The sequence below is a fragment of the Protopterus annectens genome, chromosome 12.part0 (assembly GCF_019279795.1).
Source record: "Protopterus annectens isolate FY-2018-M chromosome 12.part0, PAN1.0, whole genome shotgun sequence".
Taxonomy (NCBI): domain Eukaryota; kingdom Metazoa; phylum Chordata; order Ceratodontiformes; family Protopteridae; genus Protopterus; species Protopterus annectens.
In genome coordinates, this window is record NC_056746.1 from 1,149,404,836 (window position 1) to 1,149,429,568 (window position 24,733).

General features: G+C 38.9%; 1 protein-coding gene across 1 annotated transcript in view; it reads right to left on the reverse strand.

The window, feature by feature from the left end:
- The window catches only part of LOC122817039 (myosin-7-like), a 206,537-nt gene that overhangs the window by 124,391 nt on the left and 57,413 nt on the right, over nt 1-24,733 (reverse strand). Inside the window, exons 16-21 of the mRNA XM_044090174.1 lie at nt 23,501-23,671; nt 22,316-22,495; nt 22,102-22,234; nt 15,149-15,228; nt 8,492-8,579; nt 6,273-6,390 (exon numbers count right to left, since the gene is read on the reverse strand). Coding sequence (XP_043946109.1) covers nt 6,273-6,390; nt 8,492-8,579; nt 15,149-15,228; nt 22,102-22,234; nt 22,316-22,495; nt 23,501-23,671 — 770 coding nt within the window. The remainder of the gene's footprint in view (nt 1-6,272; nt 6,391-8,491; nt 8,580-15,148; nt 15,229-22,101; nt 22,235-22,315; nt 22,496-23,500; nt 23,672-24,733) is intronic.

Below are 24,733 nucleotides of genomic sequence, written 5' to 3' on the forward strand. Positions count from 1 at the left end.
TACCTTTCCTGTAACTAGTGTTCCAGATACAGATTTGCTATATCCAGGACTGTATGTAAGCTTCTGAGCCCCCCAAGCCTTTCTGCGTTGGAGGGAAGCCTTCTAGCTTATCAGTGGGATTGGTAAGCACTAGGTAACCTGTCTACCACATAAGGAGTGGTTCTGGCCCAGAAATTGTAGTTATTAGCCATTTGGGCAATCTTTTCCATCTCTCTCAACTTTCTGATTTGAAAGCCTGCATTTGCACTTGTTTCTGTCCTGTAACTCATCTAGTGCAGATACAGATTCTTAGTTTTAGCACTTAAATTTGCTTATTTGTGCTCAGCACTTGTTCAGAACGTGTAAGCACTAAATAAGCTACTAATTACTATAGCACTCAACCTTCCTCATTACCTAGAGGAAAACAGTTTTTGTACTTACTTTTCTCGCTTGCTTAGAGAAAAACAGCTCTTGTACTCACTTTCCTCACTTATCTAGAGGAAAATAGTTTTTTATTCAGGCATGTCCAAGGGTCAGCTCCCAATGTTCTCTCCTGTCTACCTGATCAATCTGGGCATTTTGAGGCAATGTAGAATTTGCCTCATGTACACAGATAACCCTCTCCTCCTACCACCCAACACTACAACCTGTGAGAGATGCACTTATCTAGCCAAACTGGAGGTAATGCTCTCTCCAACCAAGACTGAACTTGACAGTCAAGAGGAGAAGGTAAACATTTGGACCACACCACACTCATCACATAGTCTCAATAAATCTACACCACCAAAATCCAAATAACACAAAAACATTCGCGGAGGCTCTCAATAATAATCTGTCTAAGCAACAGAGATCTCCAAAGCAGAAACACAAGCAACCTCCATCCCCCAACACAACCCAAATGACACATAGCCCACAGACTCAGTGTGCCACTCAACCACAGCCAATAAGGCAAAACAACATACCCAACACACTAGTCATAGGTGACTCTATAGTTAGGCACACTGACGTCCCACTCACCAGGCTAAACAAGGCGAAGGTTACTGTCATCTGCCTGTCGGGTGCCAGGATCCACCACATAACCCACGCACTTAGGTCACTCCACAACAAGTACAGATATGACTCTGTCATTGTCCATGTTGGTGTCAATGACCAGAGATGTACCTCACTGGACTACATGAAAAGAGACATGGAAGAGCTCTCTGATCTTGTAGCCCAGGAAGGTATGACCCTAGCCCTGAGTAGCATTCTGCCATCGCCCAGAATGATACCGCAGTACAAGGACAAAATGATTGACTTCAACAATTGGCTAAGCTTCTGGTGTCATTCTAAGTGGATCTAGCATCTGTCTGCTTGGGATGACATGGTAGACAGACCATGATGCTTTGCCACAGATGATCTGCACTTGTCGCCTCTGGGATTCCGGATACTGGCTAAGGCTCTTGCCATCCCTATAGTGCCTTTTTTAGGCAAGGTTCAAATGACAAATTCACAACCATAACAGGAACAGGCAAGCAAAAACTGAGGGTAATACTACTCAATGCTAAAAGTCTAAATCTCAAAATGCACTCACTCGAGGCACTCTTTAAAATGGAGAACATCGATATCTGTGCAGTGACTGAGACCTGGTTCAAGGCTCCAGAGAGCACCCCTGCTCTACCACACTATAACTCATACCACACTTTTCAGCCATGTAACCTGGACCGAAACACCAAAGGCGGAGGTGTGTCTATATTCATTAAGGATATCCACACCTCTGGGCTAGTTGCTCAGCATAATGCATCCAAGGTTATCCAAGTGCAACTAACTCTGGGCAAAACTGCAATCCAAATTGTAGCTTTCTACAGATCCCCCACCATGCCTCAGGATTCCCACTCCTCTTTTCTTAATGTACTGGAAAATATTAGGGTTTAACCAAACACCCTAATAATGGGCGACTTCAACTACCCCACCATTAACTGGGAAAACTATTCATGTACCAACTCCTTAGCTCAACGCTTTCTGGAATTCATAAACTTCAATGCCCTGGATCAACTTATCCACACCCCCACCAGGGGCAACAATATCCTAGACCTAGTCATTACCAACATGAGTGACCAGTGTTCCACACCTGAAGTCAACTCCTCGTTGGTCCGATCCGACCATAAGCTAATCACTCTTGATATCCACATCCCGTCCCCACCCTCCATTAAGGAAACCATGGTAAAAAATTTTTCCAAAGCCAACTTCATGCTTCATAACACAGAAGTGGTGAACTTCATGACACCCATGCAGATGGACAATACAGTTATAACTGCTGAATCCTACACAAATGCACTCTATAAGCACTTACACGAGTGCATGGATCATGCTATCCCAAACAGAACCAAGACGCTATCCTCCAAAAAAAAAGGAAGACAATCTGGTGGTCCCCTGCCATAAACAAACTGTAGAACAGAAGGAAGAAACTGTTGCAAAAGAGAGTAAAATCTCATGAGTGGAGGAGCTCCCTGGTCAGCCTCAGTAAGAAGCTGAGATCCCTTATAAGATCCTCCAAAGCTAGCTACAAAAACAAAATCACCACTAATTCTAAGGACAAATACAAAGCATTTTATAGCTATGTCAAGAATCTCGATGGCAACACCCAGATCTGCTCTGAGTTACAGCTCAACGGCACAAAAACTACAGAACCAACTGATATTGTTAACATCCTGGCAGATAGGTTCAGTGCTAACTTTACCCTCCCACCCTCTAAAGGGCCCATATCTATACAGGAAGAATGCAGAGTCCCTGTAATCACAACTACGCAGGTAAAAGCTGCACTCTCTATAGCCAAAAACACAGCATCCATGGGACCGGACAACATCCCAGGCTGCGTTTAACATGAACTTCAGAATGAACTGGCTCCCCACCTAAGCACCATGTTCAATAATAGCCTTGCATCAGGCTTTCTGCCCACTGAATAGTGCACAGCAACAGTTATCCCCCTCCACAAAGGGGGAGTCAACACTGATCCCGGGAACTATCGCCCTATTAATCTGACGAGCCTGGTCTGCAAGGACATGGAACATATCATCATGGAACTCATAAACAAAGACATTGGTAACCTCCAAACTCTGGATCCCACCCAGATCGGGTTTGTGAAAGGCAGATCATGCCTCCTGAACCTGGTTGAGTTCTTTGAGGCAGTCACCAAAGCCGTAGATGAGGGTAAGATGGTTCACACAGCCTGACTTGACCTCGCCAAGGCTTTCAACACCATCCCCCATTCTGGAATTATAGCTAAACTCACTAAACTAGGTATAAATCCCTATGTCACAAGATGGGTTGCCAACTGGCTCACTGACAGAACCCACACTGTAAAAGTTGCAGACTCCAAATCTGACCTCAAACCAGTGACAAGTGGAGTACCACAGGGTTCAGTCCTGGAACCTCTCCTGTTTGGTATCTGCTTCTCTGAAGTACAGGCTAATACAGAAGGCCTCTGGCTAATGAAGTTCACAGATGACTGCAAACTAGGAGTCATAGTCAAGTCCCCAAATGATGTAGACATCCTACAGAAGGGCCTAGCTGAAACAGATGCCTGGTGTCAGAGCCATGGCCTCAAGCTCAATGCCAAAAAGTGCAGTGTCATCCCCTTTGGTAAAAACTCTGTACCCATGAACTACCACATAGGCAGCAATCTACTTAACACCGAATGTGTGATAAGAGACCTTGGGACCCAGGTGGACAGTAGTCTCTCCTTTGATAGTCGCATCGCCACAGTAGTCAGGAAGGCCTTCTACGTGGCACACCTCATCATAATAGGGTTCTCATCCAGGAAAAAAGAGGTCATTGTTCCCCCCTACTCGACACTCATTAGACCCATTATAGAGTACAATGCCCCTTTTGGAATGTACCTCACAAGACATCTGCAGTAGCTGGAAAGGCCACAGAAGTACCTCACAAAGAGGATTACTGGCCTCAAACAAATGCCCTACACTGACCGTCTCAAAAAACTCCAGCTTTACTCCATAGCATATCACCTACTCCGAGGTGATCTCTGCCTAACATATAAAGCTATGTCAAACCCATAGCTGTTGGACATGCTACACCTAAAGAAATCCCAATCCCTCCAAGCTACACGCTCTAGGGACCTAAACCTCATCACCACAATAAACAGGACATGCTGGAGAGATAGATTCTTGTCCCAGAGACTTCCCATACTCTGGAACAGGCTACCCATCTATGTCAAGCAAAGTTCTTCATTAGCACTCTTCAAGAAAAATCTTGATGAGTGGATGGGAAATAGGAAATACACTCTGGGGATCACCTCTGTGTCTGCTCAACGGTGGCACAGGAAAATAACTTTCTTGGGTGGCGTAAGCCAGGGAACCTTGTTGGCTAGGCTTATGTAGGCCCTTGGGCCGATAGCCTAGTACCTACCTATGAACCTATGGACTTGGTGTAGCATCAACAAGAGGTTGTGACTGGTAGAGAAAGAGTTTAAAATCTGACAAATAAATTGGGAAATTTTAAGACACGTACTTGAAAAAACTCATGTTTATAGAAAATGAAGTAAGGGGATTAAGAAGTGGTTTTAGAAGGCCAGAAGACAGACAGACAGACAGAAAGACCAAGAAGGGAATAGACATGTGTCTAATGCTAGATGAAATGGGCGGTGTAACCAGAGTGAGGGCATTAAGGAGATGAGATGGATTTTATTTGGGTGTACAAGAACTGAGGGAGGGTGGGAGGGAGGTAAAGGAGCTGGGGAAAGAAGAACTCTGGAAAGGATCTCCAAGAACCAAGGTGTGGACAGCAAGGCGCTATGTGGGAAGACAGACCTGCAGAAATTTTCCTTCATCAAAGTGTATGTTTGGGCCTACTATACATGATCGAAATCCCAAAAAGCTGACTTTCATATGGCTGAGATCATATAATCGACTTGGAATTTTAAACATGGTTTAAAAAAAACACAAAGCAAAAACTTACCCATACATTGCTACCAGGGAGACAAGCACCCCCTGCATCCCCCACACCGTCCACAATTTAAATATACCAACTCCGAGATCACACTATATTGCAAAAGATGGAAATCTTTCCATTCCGCACTATAAAGAGATGTCCATTTTGCACGTTTGAATTCCAAAAATCTATCATATGGTCTCGGCCATATGAAAGTCAACTTTTTGGAATTTCGATCATCTGTAGGGGAGCCATATGTTTGCAGTTTTATAACAACTACTGTTGATGCCCTCAATATTATATTACAAGAAAAAAATGCACACCAGTACTTTTACATCACGTTTCCCTTAGTCTAGAAAACATACCAAGAAACAACACTTACTGTTTTAGCTGGCGATGAGATCACCTCTGTAATTTTTTTTTAGTTGAATAATATTTTGGCCCTTGTGCCTTTGGCTATTGTCTCCATCTACTGCTCACCTATCTATTCCCCTGATCTTGGTATTGTAGGAGAGAAAAGTAAAAGCTGTGGATAATGGCTACCATCTAGAGGAGTTTGGAGATTTTTTAATGCCACTAAGAAGTGGCCTGTTCACTAGAAAGCATATTGCAAAGACTCATAATCTGAATCTTTTGTGAATGCACATGTACTTATACCTGCACCCCCAGTTACAAAACATGCACATCTAGACAGGCTTGTACAGAGAACTGCATGAGAGATGCAATTCTCGGTCTTCCATTTGCTGGAGCTCTTTCATCAGGACTCGACTTAACACCCCTTCTCCCAGGATGGGTGAGTTACCCTGGCTGGCTTATCCAGCGCTTAGGCTGCTAATCAAACCTGAGTTGTCTGAAGCATAAACCATGTACTGCACAGCTGTCTACCAATGCAGATCCACAGGTCCTACTCTTATTAGAAGACAGAAACTTAGGGAGAAGAGTATTATAGTTTATAGCTGCTGTTTAGGCTGATGAAAATCTGAATGGCAAGCCCAGAGTACATGCTTACTACAGATATAACTGTTTCTGTATTACAGTAGCTGCATTGGGTGGTTTTGTGGCTATACTGGCATGTACTACCAACCCACCTCCCACTCCAGTTCGGTTTAACCCATGCTGTGTTCTGCTGTATCATCCTGCCTTTCCTTTTCATTATTAAAATGCAACTGATACATGTACAGTCTCTGTAGTTAGTGAGTCTAACTGGTTTACAATCTGCAAACAATGACCACATGGCTGATTTAGCTTACATCTGACTTTTCTCTTGCAAAGTCAAAGCGTCCCATTTCTGAATTTAGTATCCACTGTTATTGATAATGTAGTGTCATACAATTAAAATGTTGCAAAAATAAAAAGGCTATTCTACATACCGCTGCTTGAAATCAGCATAGAGGATTCTGTTTGGAAATCCTTTACGACAGATACGGATGCCTTCAAGCACACCATTACAACGGAGTTGGTGCAGTACCAGAAATGGATCCATAACACCTTGAGAATACAACATAAAATAATTACATTCTGAGCAGTAATATTTCAGAAGTATGGAAGTACTGTAAATATGTTTCTTTGTAAAACATTTCCCCTCAACTGATCCACTCCAAGTGACATTTTAACAGTCTTTCTCTGAAGTAGCACAAGCTTTGCACCTTGTGCCCCCTTAAGCCTTTGCTGCTGAGATGTAGTGAGCTGACTTTTTGTAACTTGTCCTCTTTAACTTGTCTTGGTATAGTACTGCAAGGACTTTATGCCAACTAATAATGTTGTAATACAATAAGTACTATAAGGGCTGCCAGTTAGCTAATAACTTTGTTAAGAGCTTTCTTTTCAGGATATCATGTACCAAAATTCCCCTTCATAAAATACATTTGTTTGTATTTTTTTTTATTACAGATAGGTTTACTCATAAAAGGCTGGATAGATAGATAGCAGCTAGACAGAGAAAAGGATAGATAAATAGATAAAGAACAAGATAAATAGATAAAGGAAACAGTCAGGTACATAGAAATAGACTGCCTGTGACTTTTGACAGTAAAGCGGTGGGCCTTAAAGAATAAGTGCCACTGTTACCAGTCTGGCATGATGATCCTGGACCACTTAGAGATATGATAAGCTATGGTTCTGGAGTCATATCATGCCATGTTGTTTTATAGTATCAGTCTGTGTTTTAATTTCATTTATACCATACCAATGTGGTCCTGGACATGATCTAATACAACAGTCACCCTCAGATAATTGATTCAACTCCAAATGCACCTGTATTTAACCAGGCTGGTTCACTCTTTCTGCCTCTAGAGAAATTTACCTTGTAGAGTAGCTTCCATAGATTGTCACTGACTGGAAGTGAGCTAGCCCTCTATGTAGCTGTTGGGTAGGTGGAGTGAGACCATTAAGCATCTGTCTGGAGGAGTGTCCTCTTATTCTCACAACATTCAAGTATAACCTAAAAGATTTGTTATTTAATTAGATCTGCACCTGTTCTAAACCAGGCTGACTCCCATCACCCATCCCCTAACCAGGTCTATTTCCCTACACCTGCTTCCGCCCCTCAATACCTCCAGCAACTATCACTATCTCCTCTGTACTATACAACCTCCCAAATATAAGCTCCCTATAACTGCTATCCCTGCACTTAATTATTAATCCCACCTTTCCTTACCCTCCTCCATCCATCCTTATCTTTATCTCTAAATGTTCCTCCTCTGTTTGGATCACCAACATGTTTACATTCTTTTTAGGACACTATGCTTAATCAGAAACCTGTTTCTTTCCTTCCCTTCCCACTGCCATCCATACTGATTTTTACCTCTAATTGTTTTCCTGTGTCAGAACTACTAACAGGTCAGAATTTCTGAATTGTACAGGATGTTATGTCAGTATATGATCTCCTCAAAAGGTATTGTCTATTTCCATGTAAATATGTCCATACATGCAATGTATTTTTTTCAGTCTTTTTTAATTAGTATGCAGTGGAGCTTTCAATGTAAAAATGTCTATCCATACAATGTATTTTTTTTTTAAATTTCTATGTAGTGGAGCTTTTCTCCTCAGCTTTCCGCTGAAAATGGGTACCTGACCCAGTCAGACTTTCCCAGTAACCAAATGTCAAAAAATAAATAAATGACTGAATAAATTCTTAAGCTCCAGAGCCTCACCCCCCCCCCCCACACACACACCCAATAGATTTGCAATGACATCAGCTGGCTGACATGTACACTCTCATGTTTGGTTTAGAGACATTAGTTCAGTTTACGTTTACTCTTCTAACCACTGCAGGCAGCGTGCCTGACCTGCATGGGGGAGCGTTTATCCCACCCTTCCATCCTCCTTCAAGAAGGGAGAGTGCTGAGGACAATCAGTCTGTTCAGCTTCAGCCCCCTGACACTGCAGTTCACTACAAAACCCTTAACAGCTGACATGCAGTCAGTCACATCTTCCATTGAACCGAGTCAGTTGCTGTACGTTTAGTATAATAAGAATGTAAGTTGACAGACTGAACTAATCCATTAACAGAGCAGTGAGTGCCCGTCCCACCTTAATCTACTACCAGTACTCTACTTTGATTTCATTCTCTGTGTCAGGATGGACATACCTGGTGTTTTGGTTTCATTGGGAATGATGCAGCGGACAAAGTGGGGCTGGGTGGAACGCAGGTTTGTCATCAGTTTGTTCAGGTTCTCCTGTGGAAGACAGACAGCAATTCAGTTTACAATCAGCATATGGAAATATAAATGTATTTCATGCATGCTTAGAGAAATTGACAATTGTATTTGTATCCCTCAGATTTTTACAGTCTGTATCTATGCCTTGCTGGCATTATACCTGGTACTGTAATTTAGGTGGTAACAGGTTATCCCTTCGACTATACCCAGTAAAGTGCTGACCTTTTAATGCATACCTTCTGCTACTACTAAGACATTTTAGGATTTATTAATTTTACATTCTCCAGCACTACAGGCTGGTAGGCCTCGACTTTTATTTATTTATTTTTCAGTACATCGAATATTAGTAAACTATACATAACCAGAAAATGGCACTTATAATTAAAGAAATAAACAAATAAATAAATACATAATTCTGTTTCAAAGTATCAGAGGAGTAAATTACTTGACTCAGCATGTAATTTTTGGAGATAAGGAGATCATTTTCAGTATGAACTGGTAATTTAGGTCAATAAGTGCTTAACTGTTACACTTACAATTAGATTGTCAGAATATCTGCCCTTGCTTTTTGATTTTTAACAATTCACTGAGTCCTGCAACAACACTTAATCCACTCCTATACTAAAATACAGCAGACTGTATTATCATACTGAATGTTTCATTATTTCTAGCTAATAGTTATCCCTGGTGGCATATTCCCACCGACACGTTTGTGGCATTTGATTCTGTCCACTACTGCCTATGCTTGATGTTTCTTTAGTGTGACAAAAATTGAATAAATGGCACTGGACTGCTGAGTAACATTGTTGTTTATGAACACAAACAACTGACATACTAATATGCTAATAATTTGATTAATATTTCCTTTAGAAAATGTACTCAGTCCACACCATGTAAGTGCAAACTGTAATTTACTTTTTTCTGTTACTATGTTTAGGACTGTGCTATACACATTAACAGAGATGCATCTTGTGTCTTATTTAACCATATAAGGTCTACTGTGACCTTTGGGTTTCTTGTTAGCATTGTCTCCCCTGGACTACAATGAAAATTGGATTTCACAACTGAACATTCCAGAGTAATACATCTACATAAATAAATAATGAACTTAAACCGCTTTATGCTTTTTCATTTATTTTCAAACTAGCAGAGAATACCAAAAATGCTTTTAACTTTAAAGATGCATGTACATCCACTTAAGGTGCTATGGCAGTTTTTAAAGGTAGCATTAAAAGGATAGGACTTCATATGGAGTCTATGGAGTCACCTGACATCACAGCATTTAATGAGAACTGTTAAACTGTGCTGTAGGATATTATCAAAGCTGTTAATTTCCTAATTCCATACAGAGTTTGCAAAGTTAATGAATTAATAACAATAAAACAGAGTAATCTGGATTAATATATAGTTAATAACAACTACAGTGTACTGATTAAATACATTTTTGCATTAGCTGTCCTTATTTTGTGATGTTTAAACTCACTGTATGCTATACTGAATGTATATATTATGAACATGAAACCCAACTGGATGACTTTGAACCAATATAGTCTGTCATGGCTTTATCAATTGCTACCTTGTGCATACAAATATAAAAAAAGATGGTTCTTCATTCAGTATTTCTGCCCCAGACAGGACCATAAAATGACAGTTGGCAACATATTTAATGATGTTTTTAGAGCTGCAATACTATCTGTGATAAGCTTAGAAACATGCAAGCTACACCTTTTTTGGTGTCTAAGCGGATCAGCATGCTGGGTGCTACGGCCAGAAGAATTAAGCTGGCTTTAAATAAGCAACATCAGCCTCCAACACAGCTGCACAACATAGTAATGTCACCACACACTGCTAGGATCAAAAGCCTGCATGAAATTTCAGCAATGTATGCAATGTCCTGCAATTAGCTTTCCTACCATTGTGACATGTCTCCTTATCTTAAGTAGGTACAAATGGCATTTGTTAACCTTTATGTATGGAATGAGTGTAGCAAGCCTTAAGCTTTACATAATGATTCCACTTTTGTCATTAAACATAAGCAAGCTATGCAAGCAGATTCCATTACTGTCATTGTTATTTTAACCTTAAATAACTCATGACCACGGGACACTGTATCAAGAGTTTGAAGGCTGCAGTTTGAATGCCTGGGCCTACACTCAATCAGTTTTACTATAACTTATCGTCTATCTCACTTTTCCTCAATCTACTGTAAATGAGTTTCCAAATTCTGCTGGCTAGCCTTTTAGACTCCACAATTTAGTCATTTTCCTACATTACTGACACAAGAAATCTCTTGAAAAATGCAATCATACCTTCTGAAATATTTGACTGTACCTCTTACCATCCACTGACCTTCTTGCAGTTAGAAGTGAGCAGAGAAGTAGCAGAGACTTAAAGTGATGTTCATGTATTAAATAATCTAAACATCACTGCAAGTCTTAACTGCTTCTCCCTCTCATGGAGCAAGAAGATGGGTCTTAAACCCAGTGCAATTTCTGACTAGATGTGGAACATTAAATATTTTTCTTGTGCTGTTCATTTACAAATGGAAGAGACAGTGCAGATTGGATATCATTGTAGTATTACAGGCCCACTTTCAATTTTCTGACATAGACTGGATAACATATACATCTTTGTCTAATTTCTGTAGATGTTTACACGGCCTTGTCTTTGTCCCATTTAATTTTCAAGCATCCTACACCAGCCATTTAATGGGGCAACAAGTATTACCATCAGCTCTGAAAGCTCATACCTTTAAATTAGAAAATAGGAAACAACTTTAAGAATTAAGTGGAGACTACAAAATTACAAGTAATGAGGCAAACATGCTTGATTCATATTGGAAAATACATACTTGCATTTCAAGTGAATAACAGCAGTGTTCACTGTAGTAGATAGCACATGGGAGAGCATGGTCTGCATGCAAGTTAGTACATGGGAGAGCATGGTCTGCATGCAAGTTAGTACATGGCATAGCATGGTCTGCATGCAAGTTAGTATATGGCACAGCATGGTCTGCATGCAAGTTAGTACATGGGAGAGCATGGTCTCCATGCAAGTTAGTACATGGGAGAGCATGGTCTGCATGCAAGTTAGTACATGGCATAGCATGGTCTGCATGCAAGTTAGTACATGGGAGAGCATGGTCTCCATGCAAGTTAGTACATGGGAGAGCATGGTCTGCATGCAAGTTAGTACATGGGAGAGCATGGTCTGCATGCAAGTTAGTATATGGCACAGCATGGTCTGCATGCAAGTTAGTACATGGGAGAGCATGGTCTCCATGCAAGTTAGTACATGGGAGAGCATGGTCTCCATGCAAGTTAGTACATGGGAGAGCATGGTCTGCATGCAAGTTAGTACATGGGAGAGCATGGTCTCCATGCAAGTTAGTACATGGGAGAGCATGGTCTCCATGCAAGTTAGTACATGGGAGAGCATGGTCTGCATGCAAGTTAGTATATGGCACAGCATGGTCTGCATGCAGGATAGTACAGTACATGGGAGCATGGTCTGCATACAAGTTTTAGCATGCAGTACTGATGGCTGGTTTTAGAACTAGGTATATTTTGGAAACAAGGCACTTGGATACGGAAAAGAAATAGACATAGAGATAGAGAGAGAGAGAGAGAGAGAGAGAGAGAGACAGAGAGAGAAGAAGGGAAAGAGATACAAAGAGGACTGGATGTCATTTTCATTTGTCTGACAACTAGCTTACTCGTATTTCCAGAACATGAAAGGATGCAGAATTTCAGTTTTCTGGATGAAGGCACACAGTATCTAAAGGAAAAGTGGTAACGAAAGACCTAATAATTAGAAAATCACAGCTGTGTGTGTGTGTGTATATATATATATATATACATATACATATATATATATATATATATATATATATATATATATATATATATATATATATATATGTGTGTGTGTGTGTGTGTGTCTGAGTGTGTGTGAATGTGGATGCATGTGCTGCACATGAATTGTATACTGGAGTATGAATAAAACAAATCTTAAAATCAACTAGGCTTCCATGCTTCCATGTGTGATGCTTGTTCTTTGGAGAGCAATAATTCTCTGTGGTGTTATGATATATGTATATATTGTCACTGATACTTAAGGCACAATTAAACTTAAAAGCTAGCAATGAAACTGCTCTGTCGGTTTATTTCATCATAACTCTGAGCAAAGCTTCAAAGCGATTTTGTTAATGCTACAGCATCACATGAGCATATCAAAGTTCATGGAAATGAGTTAATTGGAGTTTGCAAACTCACAACATTGACCACTAGCTGAGGACTGCATGTGCCACATATTGGTCAGCATAGCTGAGCACTAGATTACAAATGGAATTGAACATATAGGTCATTGCTGATGACTACTCCTTGGTAAATGAATGTTTTGGGTTGCATATGCACAAGTCATTTCAGAAATATGAGGGTGGGACTCCAACTTGGATATGGAAGCTGGGTAGATTTAACAAAAGTCATAGAGCTAGTGAAATGACTAGGATGAGATGGAGACAGTGATCAGGGATTTTCAGGCATATAAAGCTATGGAGTCAGATAGGTTAATATTGACTTGTATGTCATTTTTGAGGAGAACTGGCAGATGTATTGGATGAATGACTGGTAAAAATACACAGTTTCTATTCTGGAACAGAGGTAATGCCAAACCACTGGAGGGTGATGTGGTAACAGTGAATTTTGGATAAAAGAAGGTAAGACATCAGCTTGGGAAGCAAAAATGGGCAGAAACAATGAAAGAGAGAAAACTAGGAAAGCGAATAGAGAGGACAAAAAGGTGCAGATGGAGATCAGGGACTTTGAAGTGTTCAAGGCACTTGGGTGAGGTGGGTTATTATCTGCTCACACCTCCATGTTGACAGAAAGAGAAGATGTATTGGATGAACCACTGGAAAAAGCTATAAAGTCTCAAAGTAGGAACAGATGTACTGTCGAACAACTGGAGGGTGGAGTATGGGGCCAATAATAAATATGGGTAAAGGAGAGTGTAAGAACTGGGTAATTACAGACGTTTTACCTTTATTTCCATCCCATGAAAGGTTAAGGGTAGAAAAGTGGTCAGATCCGTGGCATTGAGTGATAAAGCCCTGACTACATACATCAATTTCAGTAGCAACTCACAGCCCTGTAGGAGCTGGTCATGGAAGAAGGGAGTGAGTGGATCTTGTCAGCTTTCCCATCCTCCTGAGTGGGGAGTGGCTGGAGGGAGCTCTGGCTTCCCACAATGGTGACACCAAATGGGAGCACTAGATGTTAGAAGAATGAAGTTAAAGCCAGCTGAGCCTACACTGTCATGGTGTTTAGAACCAGTAAAGCCAAGAGGAATCCACCATATGGAATCATGGTTCCCCTCAGTGAGTGGCAGCAGCAGTCTCAGAGGGATGGGGTGCTCTCAGTGAGGACAGTGTAGACTGCCCCTTTGATGAACAAGCTGGCCTGCTCCCTAGCACTGACTTTCACAGGTAACAGAAGTGCTAATCAAGGTTCCTAGCTGAAAACCATAGAGATTGAAACATCACAGGAATGCCCATCTCCCTTGTCCCTAGAAGAAGTGGGCCAACTGGGTGTTAGTAGTACAGCCAAAAGGCATGGTCCTGGGAGTTGCAAAAACAAAAAATAGAGGTAGAGATCTGCGGAAAAAAAGTTCCTAACTGTAAACTTTCTAGTGGAACCAATAATGTTCAGACTGTCTGTGACAGACATCACATTGACACTAAAGAACAGTTTCAGAATGAATGCTGACAAAAGCAACATTGGAAAGACAGTTAAAATAGGCAAACCAGCCTGCAGTGTTTCCTACTGTGATGTTTAAGTTTGGTAGATAGGTGGCAGTGGAAGGTCAACATGACAAAAAGAAGTTACATACTTAGCACGGCATTAGATCTGAATGAGAAAGTCCATTCTTGTTATTATACCCATCCTCCACCCCCTTGCCTCAGTGCAGACAGTAGTCTAGCAACGTTTGGTGATAATGTATTGCTTTCTGATCCACTTTGGCATGACATGACAGAAATCTGTAGAGGAAGTTAGTTGGCTGAGAATTATGGGTAAAAAGGGAGGGGCTAGTAACCTGTGAACGTTTCATATACAGAGCTGACTGCTGACTAAAAGCCTGTGGCTTTCATCATGTTGGCTTGTGAGGATAGACCTCCTTATCTCACATATGGGAGCATGCCTTCAATTAGAGAAGGGAAAGATTTAAGACCATCATAAAAAATATTAATAAATTGAGAGGAATCCTTGGAACACTTTGCTGGAAAGGATGATGAGGTAAAGATATACATAGAATGTTCAGTTGTTTCTGGGACAGGTAAATGAAAAGGATGAATTGAAGAATGGCAAAAGAATAACTGCAACACTTTGGGGTCACTTGCAAGGATACATTTCTTTTTTCATCTGCAAATATGTTATTTTTTTCTTTCTGATAGAATAATCTTTTGAGTCCTTAAGTATTGCCATTATCTTAACAGCCTAAATCAGTTCCTCCATTACACCAAAATGCATTAGAATATGACAGCCTTGTAGTTTCTGCTTTTACATTCCTTATTCTTTTGAAAAGCTTACCTTATGCAGCTGTGATACTGTCTGGAAAGATGCAGCCTTCTTGCGTTTTTCTTTGACGCCTGGCTTGGAGTCATGATGTGCTATTAAAATAATACAAGTTCAGATTTAATTATTTGTGCATTTTTGGGTAAAGAGATAATTTTTTAAAGGATTTTTCTATCCAAATATAATTTTTTCTCATCATAAAGTACTTTTTCTTCCCTTTAATTCAAATATAAAAGTGCCACACACAATGAAAATTAAAAATAAAAGGAAAAACCTATTTGTTTTTAACATATTTATTGAATTATCACTTACGACACAGGCAAACATACATTTATATAGAAGAAAACAAACCATGTTAACATGTTCACAGTTACAACCATTATACATCACATATATTCCTTTATACAATTATCATCAATCCAACATTAGATAAATTGCTCAATTCCTGCCTTCCCTTAAACCTCACTCCTCCTCCTCCAAAACATTATTCAGCAGGTATTGTTACCACAATTTCCATTTTATCTATGTGATTTCCTCCTACCCTTTTCTAAAGATCCTACTTCCAGTTCTTTTATCTATGTTACAATATTCATACTTGAAATATAGTTGATTTAGACTTTAGTTTCCATTTTCTAGCAATTGCTTTTTGGCAGCCAACAGAATTAAACATAACAAGGCCTTACTATGTCTACGCAATTCAGATCCTGTATCCCAGCTCAAAAAATAAATAATTTCCTGAGGTAAACACCCATTTGCTCACCCAATATTTCTGACAGAGTAGGAATTTTTAAAGTCTGCCAACTCATTATACTCACAAAATATTTCTTTCCCGTTACCTGTTTGTTTCTCATCACACCGCCAACATTTGCCATCTACCTCAGAAAAAATGCTTTGGAGTCCCCATGGGGTATAAAAGTACCTATGCAAATACTTCCAAGCAAAGATCCTAAATCTTTTAGACCTTCTTTAATATTTGGGAGCCATATGTTATGTCCTCACATTGTTTCCTTGTGAATTTCTTATCCCATCTCTCTTTCCATAAGGCAGTATTATATATACATTTTTAACAGCAGCTGCTCTTCTAGATCCACTAAAAACTCTACTAAAGCAGCTCTCTCACTCAGGATTCCCTTCTCCCTTTCCCTTTGCCTACACTCTGATTCAACCCCTGATAGGGAAGGCAGTTTCTAGCCTGCAGTCCACATTTCTTCTTATCCTGTTACCATTCTATTACCTTTCCTTCCCTTGTTATTTGCTCCCAATACCTTGGTTCCTTCGCAAGTTTTCTCAAGTAAATGTCATGCCCCTTTTGCCTATTTCCTGTACCCCTAATTGCAGTCAACCCCTATTAGTAGAATTTACTTTCTCCATTCTCATGTTAGCTTTTTCTTAGAATACTTTCTGCTGCTTTAGGAATATAATATTTTGTGTGGCTGTTGTTATTCTCCTTAAGGATCTGCATCCAAAATACCATTATCACATTATTTCTTGAATTTCTTACATATTTCATCAGCATCCCTTTCCACTTTGAATTATAGCCTTCTACTTGTGTTATGTATAGCTCTAAATATCCCTTCAAATCAGGTAATCCTAAATCAGCTTGTTCTATTGGAAGAATAAACTTATCCCACTTGGCCCTTGCCCTCTTCCCCCAGATAAATTCCTTCAACTCTTTATTAATTACTGTTCACAACTACTCTGGTTGATAACAATATACCTGACTTGTATTTAAAACTAAAGAGACTAAAAATATTTTTACTGCTTGTATATTGCTATCCATACCCATAAACAAGAGCTACCAGTTTCTCTGTTGTTGTATTATTTTATATTTATTCTCTTCTGTCACATGCTTAGCTGCCATAACAGAAACCTTTTTAACCCATACTCTTAAATACTTTATTTTATTGTGTCCCCATAAATATGTGTATAACTGAACTAATTCATATGTGAATACATAGTTTATAGCTATAGCTTTTGTTTTGTCTTTATTAATTTTATATCCTGAAAAGACCTGAAACTGCCTCAGACTATTCTACATATGAAATGAAATAAAAAGAAGCGCCCTAAATGACCATCTTTATTTTTATTTTTATTTTTCATCTTTTTCTCTCAAATCTTGGCTTTTATGCAGAGCTTGTCCTCTTAACTAGAACCTACTGAAAAGATTTTACTAATATCCCTTCTGAAAATATGTCTGAGTCTGTCTTAGATATGTCAAACTGTCATGTTGTTTTAAACAAAGAGTTTTAAATAAAGAGTTTTAACTTCAAGTTATGGAGGTGTGTACCAATGGACTAACTTGATTGGTTAACATTCATCATTCACTGTAGGTTGTTTCATTGGATGATACCAACTTTTAAACACTGAACCCAGCTTACCTACTTGGATCTGAAGAAGGCTTGAAAAAGCTGAAAACGCTTGTCCATTGTTTACATCAGAAGGGTTCTTCACTTTTATGTTATTTTTTTCTGTTTTTATGACATCCACATGTTTTAAAGCTGTGGAATTACAACGCCACTTGACTTTTACAACAGCAAAGCTCTATATTTCATATATTGTGGATTCATCATGGTAAAAGCCTGTTACTGAAGCTGTTGTTTTGAAGCTGTTTTTTCGCCATACCAAATATTTCCATACATTTCTTAAGAAATTTACCTTTTTGTTATATTTTCTCTTCTAGGTCCCTAAGATACATTCACACTGTTGCAAATCAAGTTCTTGTCTGCACCTGTAATATTCCCTGCTGAAAGCTGATTAGTTCTCCCCAAATTTTCTTAAGCTCCATTATAGCAATTTTAGGCGGAATAAACATGCATGCCAATATAATACTTCTCCCTTGCCAGCAGCCTCTTACTACCACACATTTACCATTACTATCTTTTTTCTTTTATCACAACTGGAGCACCTCTAGCAATTAGTGTAAGTACTCCCTTTTCTTTTGTCCCTGATATTCTGCTGAATATCCATGCTGAAACCCTTTCTTTATCAAATTCACATGCTCACTTCTTTCCAAATATGTCACCTGTAGCATTGCTATTTGCACACTGCATTTCTTAATATAATTCAGTACTTTCTCCTTTTTGTCTATATCTTTCAGACCATCCATGTTCCAAAATAATATGTTTATTTCAGCCATTTTTATAAGAAGTTATTATTCCCCCCTATTATAAATGACAGCTTTTTTAAATGCCTATTTCCAGTTTTTGTGTTACATGCACCCACTGATGTTTTCGAGGTCGATCCTTTATACAGTTGTTTCTTGTCATCTCCATTTGAATCTGTCACATAATATAAGACTTTTTGTTTAAAATGAAAACCCTCAAAAAAAAAAAAAAAAAAAAAAAACAAATACACCCAGAATGTAATAACTTAAAACAAACACACAAAATGATGTACATCTTCAAATAATGAAGTTTAACTCTCCACATATGAAACAATTTTCCCAAATTGACAGTTGCACCCACAGGCATCAACTAACCTAAAACTAAGGTTATCCATGCTAAAGCAAATGGTACAGACTGTGCTCCTACTTACACTGATTCATTTCTGATCTTGTCTTATATTTGTTCCTCTCCCAGATGTGAAAAACTGCTTATATGCTTTCAGAAAACATTAATTTTAACACTAAGAAAAAGTACACTGGCTATCTTTAAATAAAACTAAACCACAAAGTGTTGTAGTACATGCATTAAAGTGCTTTCTTACCAAAAAGCTGCTATCACTTATTTACTTCCAATAATTTCAAACTTTGTTTTACACTGGGCTACTTGTCTTTGTACCTTTTAATTTTACTTTTTTACTTTCTCAGAGCAAACAATGTCCAGACCTTTTGATTTTATTGCCTTGACCTTTAGTCAGCTTCTTTCCATGGAATCATAAGAAGACAATGATATTCTGTTGAGAACTACATGAATTGTTTGCATTTCTGTGTAAGGCTCACTCTAGTTGGCTGATGTCTGCAAATGGTAGTTGTGATTGAGCATGTCTATTGGAAAGACTTAGGATTTTCTTGTTTTTGAAGTAGGTAATATTTTTAGAGTATTTATGGTGAGATTATGTGAAATTTAAGCTGTGGGGAGTGACAGACAAACTAGTCAAGAATATGCCAGTTAATCACTGAAGTCACTTTTGGGAGTGGGAGCCACACAATTCAGGAAGTAAGAGTTTTAACAATCAAAAATTAATATTTTTCATGAAAGTTCTTGTACCATTCTAGATGTACAGAGAGTCCAAATACACAAAGTCTAGTGAAGTAGCAAGCACACTGCATCTAGTACAAAACTGTCAGGTAACAGAGCCCCACAGTGTATTGGTCTTGAGAAGCTTGTTCAGTCTTAGGGAATTTGAAAAAATATATTGTTCATGGTTACACTATTTGATAAAAATATGCACCTGAGATTGCAGTTCATCAACTTGCATATAATGATGCAAACTATTCTCTTAGGGGGTAGATGCTGGACCCATCAGGGGTGGTGGTAACAGCTCATCCTGAAGACAAATTGAAAACAACAAGCATAAATAGAGAAGGCCTGTACTGATCTACTCTCTGATACAGAATAGGTGGCCATACTTACAGTCAACCTGGTATATGTGAGCAAAAGCAGAGGTCAGCAGCAAAGCAGACTTGGGGAAATAACATTTGCAGCACCGCTCTGACTCTTACTGGTAGGCTTAAGAAATTGCTACTGTGGCAGAAGCACAAATTATCTCAGCAACAGATCCACAGTCACCCTTTCCATAAAGTATGATGATGGTTCAGTAGTTATCTAGACCTGAAATATCCCCCCTTTTGTGAAAAGGGATTATCAGGGGTGATTTGAGATTAGTTTTTGTCCTTATCCCAGCCTTGCACTCATCCAGTCACAGCCCATGGATTTGGCATGCAATGGGCATTAGTGTATCTCTACTTCTCACTTTCATACATTAATTAATTAATTAATTAATTAATTAATTTATTTATTGATATTTGTGGACCAGGAAAGTCTGACTGGGATCAGCATCAGCAGTTCTGTCCTACCTGTCCGAAGGAGACACTCTATGGTTGTTTTCTAGAAATCAACTTACATGCATCTACCCCTGAGGGTATGCCCCCTCCCGCTAGGATGGGCATGCCCAAACTCAATGCATGTGCCATCAAGCACCGAAGTTATTACTCAAACATGAGTTGCTTGGGTTTAGTCAGGGCTTTATCTCTGTATGCCATTAGCACAGCATAATATATCACATTGGTGATTTTTAATTGTCATGGTTGTGACACAGGTGAAGAAAGCTTTATTACAGTTTTTGACATCAGTAATTAGATTTGTTTCATAGTTTATTTTTTGGCATCTTGGTAACTATTTAGAACTGATAGTGTTTTGTTAAATATAATTTTGCGCATTTGCTGCATTTTATTTCTACAGGTTATGAAGTGTTTTCTTTTTCTGTTGTAAAATCTGAATATATTTTTTATCCCTACCAGAGTGTTCTGCTTTTGAATCTACCACTATATTTATTTCCTGCTGGAAAGATTTTGTTGTGTAATCATTTATTATGTGACAGAATTCATTCACTACATCAGCTATTGTTATTGTATCTATTGCTAAATGACAGATTCTAGTTGTAGCAGTCTAATGCAATTCTAACTTCGTCATAACTATCACTTGAGAAATGTCAAAATTCTGAAAAGTGGTTGTTACTTTTTGAGTTTACATAAGTTTCATGGGCTGGCTGCATAACCGAAGTAATATATTTATGGCAAATAACAACAAGACCCCACATCAATGAGCATAGTGTCAAAATAGTATTGCCTCTTTTGGATTCCTTGTTTTCTGGTCCAACTTCTATTTATTAATGAAATCTATTAATATTTAAACACATATTATTGAAAATGTAGTTAGACAAGTCAGTCTGTAGAGAAGAAATCACTAGTACTATGATTTTTATCCCCTATATGTATGCCTTGTACTTTGAAAAAGAACAGCTGTTTTCTGTCTTTGAAGTTGGCCTACAAGCATCAGGCAGATTTCTGATATCTGTGCCTTCATCTAGTCCACTATTTATACTGTAATTAAGATCTTGGTCAGCAACTGAAGTCATTCCTACACAATACGATCTCATAAGGGAAAAAACAGTAAGAATCAACAAATGACTTTGAGCAGAGAGCTTAAATTAGAAATAAACTAAAAGCAGAGATAATGAAAGTATTAACTGATTTGTTCTGGGGGACAGAAGCTGGGTATTCCTACAGTAGAGCCCTGTTCTTTACTCTCCTTTCATCCGGACTGGACCCCATTCCCTGGTGAAAGTAGGGTGATAGAAAGTGGGCCAGCTTCCTGGCCCGGGTAGGGTGGGGTGGGATGGCAGCCTACAGTCTTCCCTTGGAGCAGCCCCTTTGGCGGCAGCTTTTGAGTTTTTCATTGCTAACTCTTGAGAACAAGTAGGCCTCCACCTGCCAAACTCCCTCTGGCTATCTATGCAAATCCACCATGACAATGCAGGCTCGAATTCCACTACAAAACAACAAGTACTCCTGCTAGGTATTAACTTTGTGGTAAACCGAAGCCACCTACCTACCTCTCTCCCTCCAGGATGAGCAAACCAGCAGTGGCCTTTCACATCCATCCTACCTAGCCAGCTCCTATAGGAACCTGAGTCTCTATTGGAACTTGGGCCACTTGTTTTAGCTCTTTATGCCATGGAGCTGGCAAAAACAGGCAGCTTTTTTTACATGAGATATCAACGTTACTGCAAGAGGTTGTGTTTTAAAAATTTAAGATACATGAAAATCATGTAATTCTTCATCCAAGGCAGTTGACAATCTGAAAGAGAATTTTTAATTTTATGCATATTATGGTTCTTCCAACCAGGTTTCAAGATAAGCACAACATGACATCATGAATAGCTGAAAACCTAAATGAACAGCAAATAATTAAAATGTCACACCATAATCAAAATTAAATTGAGATTTCATTAATTACGTTTCATACCTGCATCTGCTGACACATAATTTTCATAGACGCTGGCTAGCAACTTGTTAGAAGATTTTTGAAATATTCCAACTACTGTTTCATTTAGAGGGTCTTTGTTCTTATCCAGCCACCCAACAATATTGTAAGGTACCTAAAACAGATAAATAGATGGATTAGGAAGAGGTCAGGGTAAATCTGTCAGAGCAGCACTGCTGCAAAACAGCACACTTACCACTCCAGCATAGTGACAGAGTTCAAAATGTGCTTCATACTTCCTCTTCTTGTCTGGCCTTGGCTTCTGAAAGTTGGGAGATTTTCCAAGGTGATTATCATATAGCTTGGCTTTGAATGACATATCTGATGCCTTTGGAAACATGCACTCTTCCTCCAGAATTGACAAGATTCCCATAGGCTGAAAAAGACAAATAATGCCAACGTCATGCTGTAGCCAAGGAGTCAGATTGAGTATTGTCATATTTTCCTATTAATGTGACACAGAGGTCTGACCCACTGTGAACTTTTTCTGTTTGCATGGAGCACAGTTCAAAATGAGGCAAAGCATCACGTTTGCACATATTACACAGTAATACTGAAGAACAAAACGATTGCTATGGATTTTGATGCAAAGTTGTCAGCGTATTTAAGTGAAAGATAATGAAAAAGAAGTTTTAATATTATATGAAAGCATAGTAGCTGTCTGTATTGTTTGTCTCTCTGGGCAACCAGTATAAAAATCTCTTGACAGGCAGTAAAGAAAGAAGGTTTTCAACTGCAGTAAAGAACCAGTCTAGTAAAAAATGCAGCAAGTTGCTATTTTATAATATATTTATGTATGTTAAAATAGTACAAGCAGAAAAAATCCGTATTTAATTGATGTGATTTTATTTTTACAGCCCAGGTGAAGGTTTTCTCATAGAGCAATGTTAACTAGATTTGTGATGAAGCTTGGTTGCGGGGGAACTGGTTAAATGCAATTCAGGTATCATGAGAGCTAATTTCCTTGCAGCACCATATGGTTTAGGACTAGAAAGTCCATGCAGCATATGATGTAACAGTACATACTCAGCTGACTCTTTTTAACTGTTTGATATTTTTTGAGTTTCAGACATGTTATGAAATCCTCAGCATTTTAAGCAGTCATAAAACGGACATACTTTTAAGTAGATTCTTTGTTATGAAAAGCAATAAAATGTCTCCAGTTATCATTTCAAATATTTTGAAGCCTTGTAAGTTATGGTGCTAACTATTTTAGTAGCACTGTAGTAAATCATATAAATATTTAAAGTTACTTGTGCAATAGTGTATAGTTTGCTGGCTGTGCACATGCCAGTCACATCTAGGTTTAACTAAAATTAGAGATTTCACCCAAATGTAGTTAAGGTTTTTAAGCAGTTTAGAAAATGACTTTATACTCTACCTTTTCAATGAGGTCAATACAGGCCTGCAGATCCAAACCAAAGTCAATGAAGACCCACTCAATGCCCTCCTTCTTGTACTCTTCCTGTTCCAGGACAAACATGTGGTGGTTGAAGAACTGTTGCAGCTTCTCATTGGTAAAGTTAATGCACAGCTGTTCAAAACTGTTGTACTGTGAGAGTAAATAGAAAAAAAATGCACAGAGAATGTGTTAGTAAGTCTCATGAGCTCCTACAGGCACACATGTTTCTGTTGTTTACTTAATGCTACATTAATCTGAAAGCATGATGCCTAAGCTGTGGTTTTAACTCATTCTTCATACACAAGATTCTTACAATCAAAGTGGTGCTGAGCGGATAGCACAAATGTCTAATGCCAGGAAGATCAGAAGAGTATGGTGTTCTATCACCAAAGTATGTGTTTGGAGTCACCTTTGAATATCAGCAGTATAACATAGCAAGAAGGGATATTCTCTTTTGAATCAGCCTCAGCTACCTGCACTATTGTAGATTAAGGTGGACATTAAAGATTAATATAACTGCCGCCTTCGGCCTCCCTTGAAAAACTATATCTGGTCAGCTAAAAAAGAAAACAAATATACACCTGTCACAACTAGCTGCATTTTTGTAGCTGAGGTAGAGGTTAAAACTTAATGTAACTGCTACCTTAGGACTCCCTTAAAAAGTCCATAAGTGTAGCTGAATCTATCTGGTCAACAAAATGAAATAAATAAATAAACCCTCCTATCACTTTGCTTACTCAAAGGTAGCACAGCGGGTATTTCTAAAAAACTAGGCTGCAGCAGTAGTAATATCTGCATCATTGTGGTTAAGGTTAAATGGGAAGCAATGGTTAGAGATGGTACAAACAAGAAATAACAAGACTGGGCCAACAATCATCTTGGACATTGCTGACAATAACACAAGCTGCAGATGTTGTCTATTCGGAATGAGACAGAGGTTCCCACAGGTATTAATTTTCAGGACTAATGGTCATATATACAACAGTTAGGCTACAAGTTAATAACATGGGTTTCTATTCATACTGAATTTAGTTTCTGTCTTCATGTGCATGTGGTAGGGAGGCATAGCATGGCAGCATGTCACTAGTTCCATTTCATCCCCTCAGAGTGTAGGGGACTAGTACATAATAGACAATATTTTGATCTTGCTTTCTACACATTGGTGATTTAGAGAACAGTGTCAGGTACATCATTGTTCTGCAGGGAAAAGGA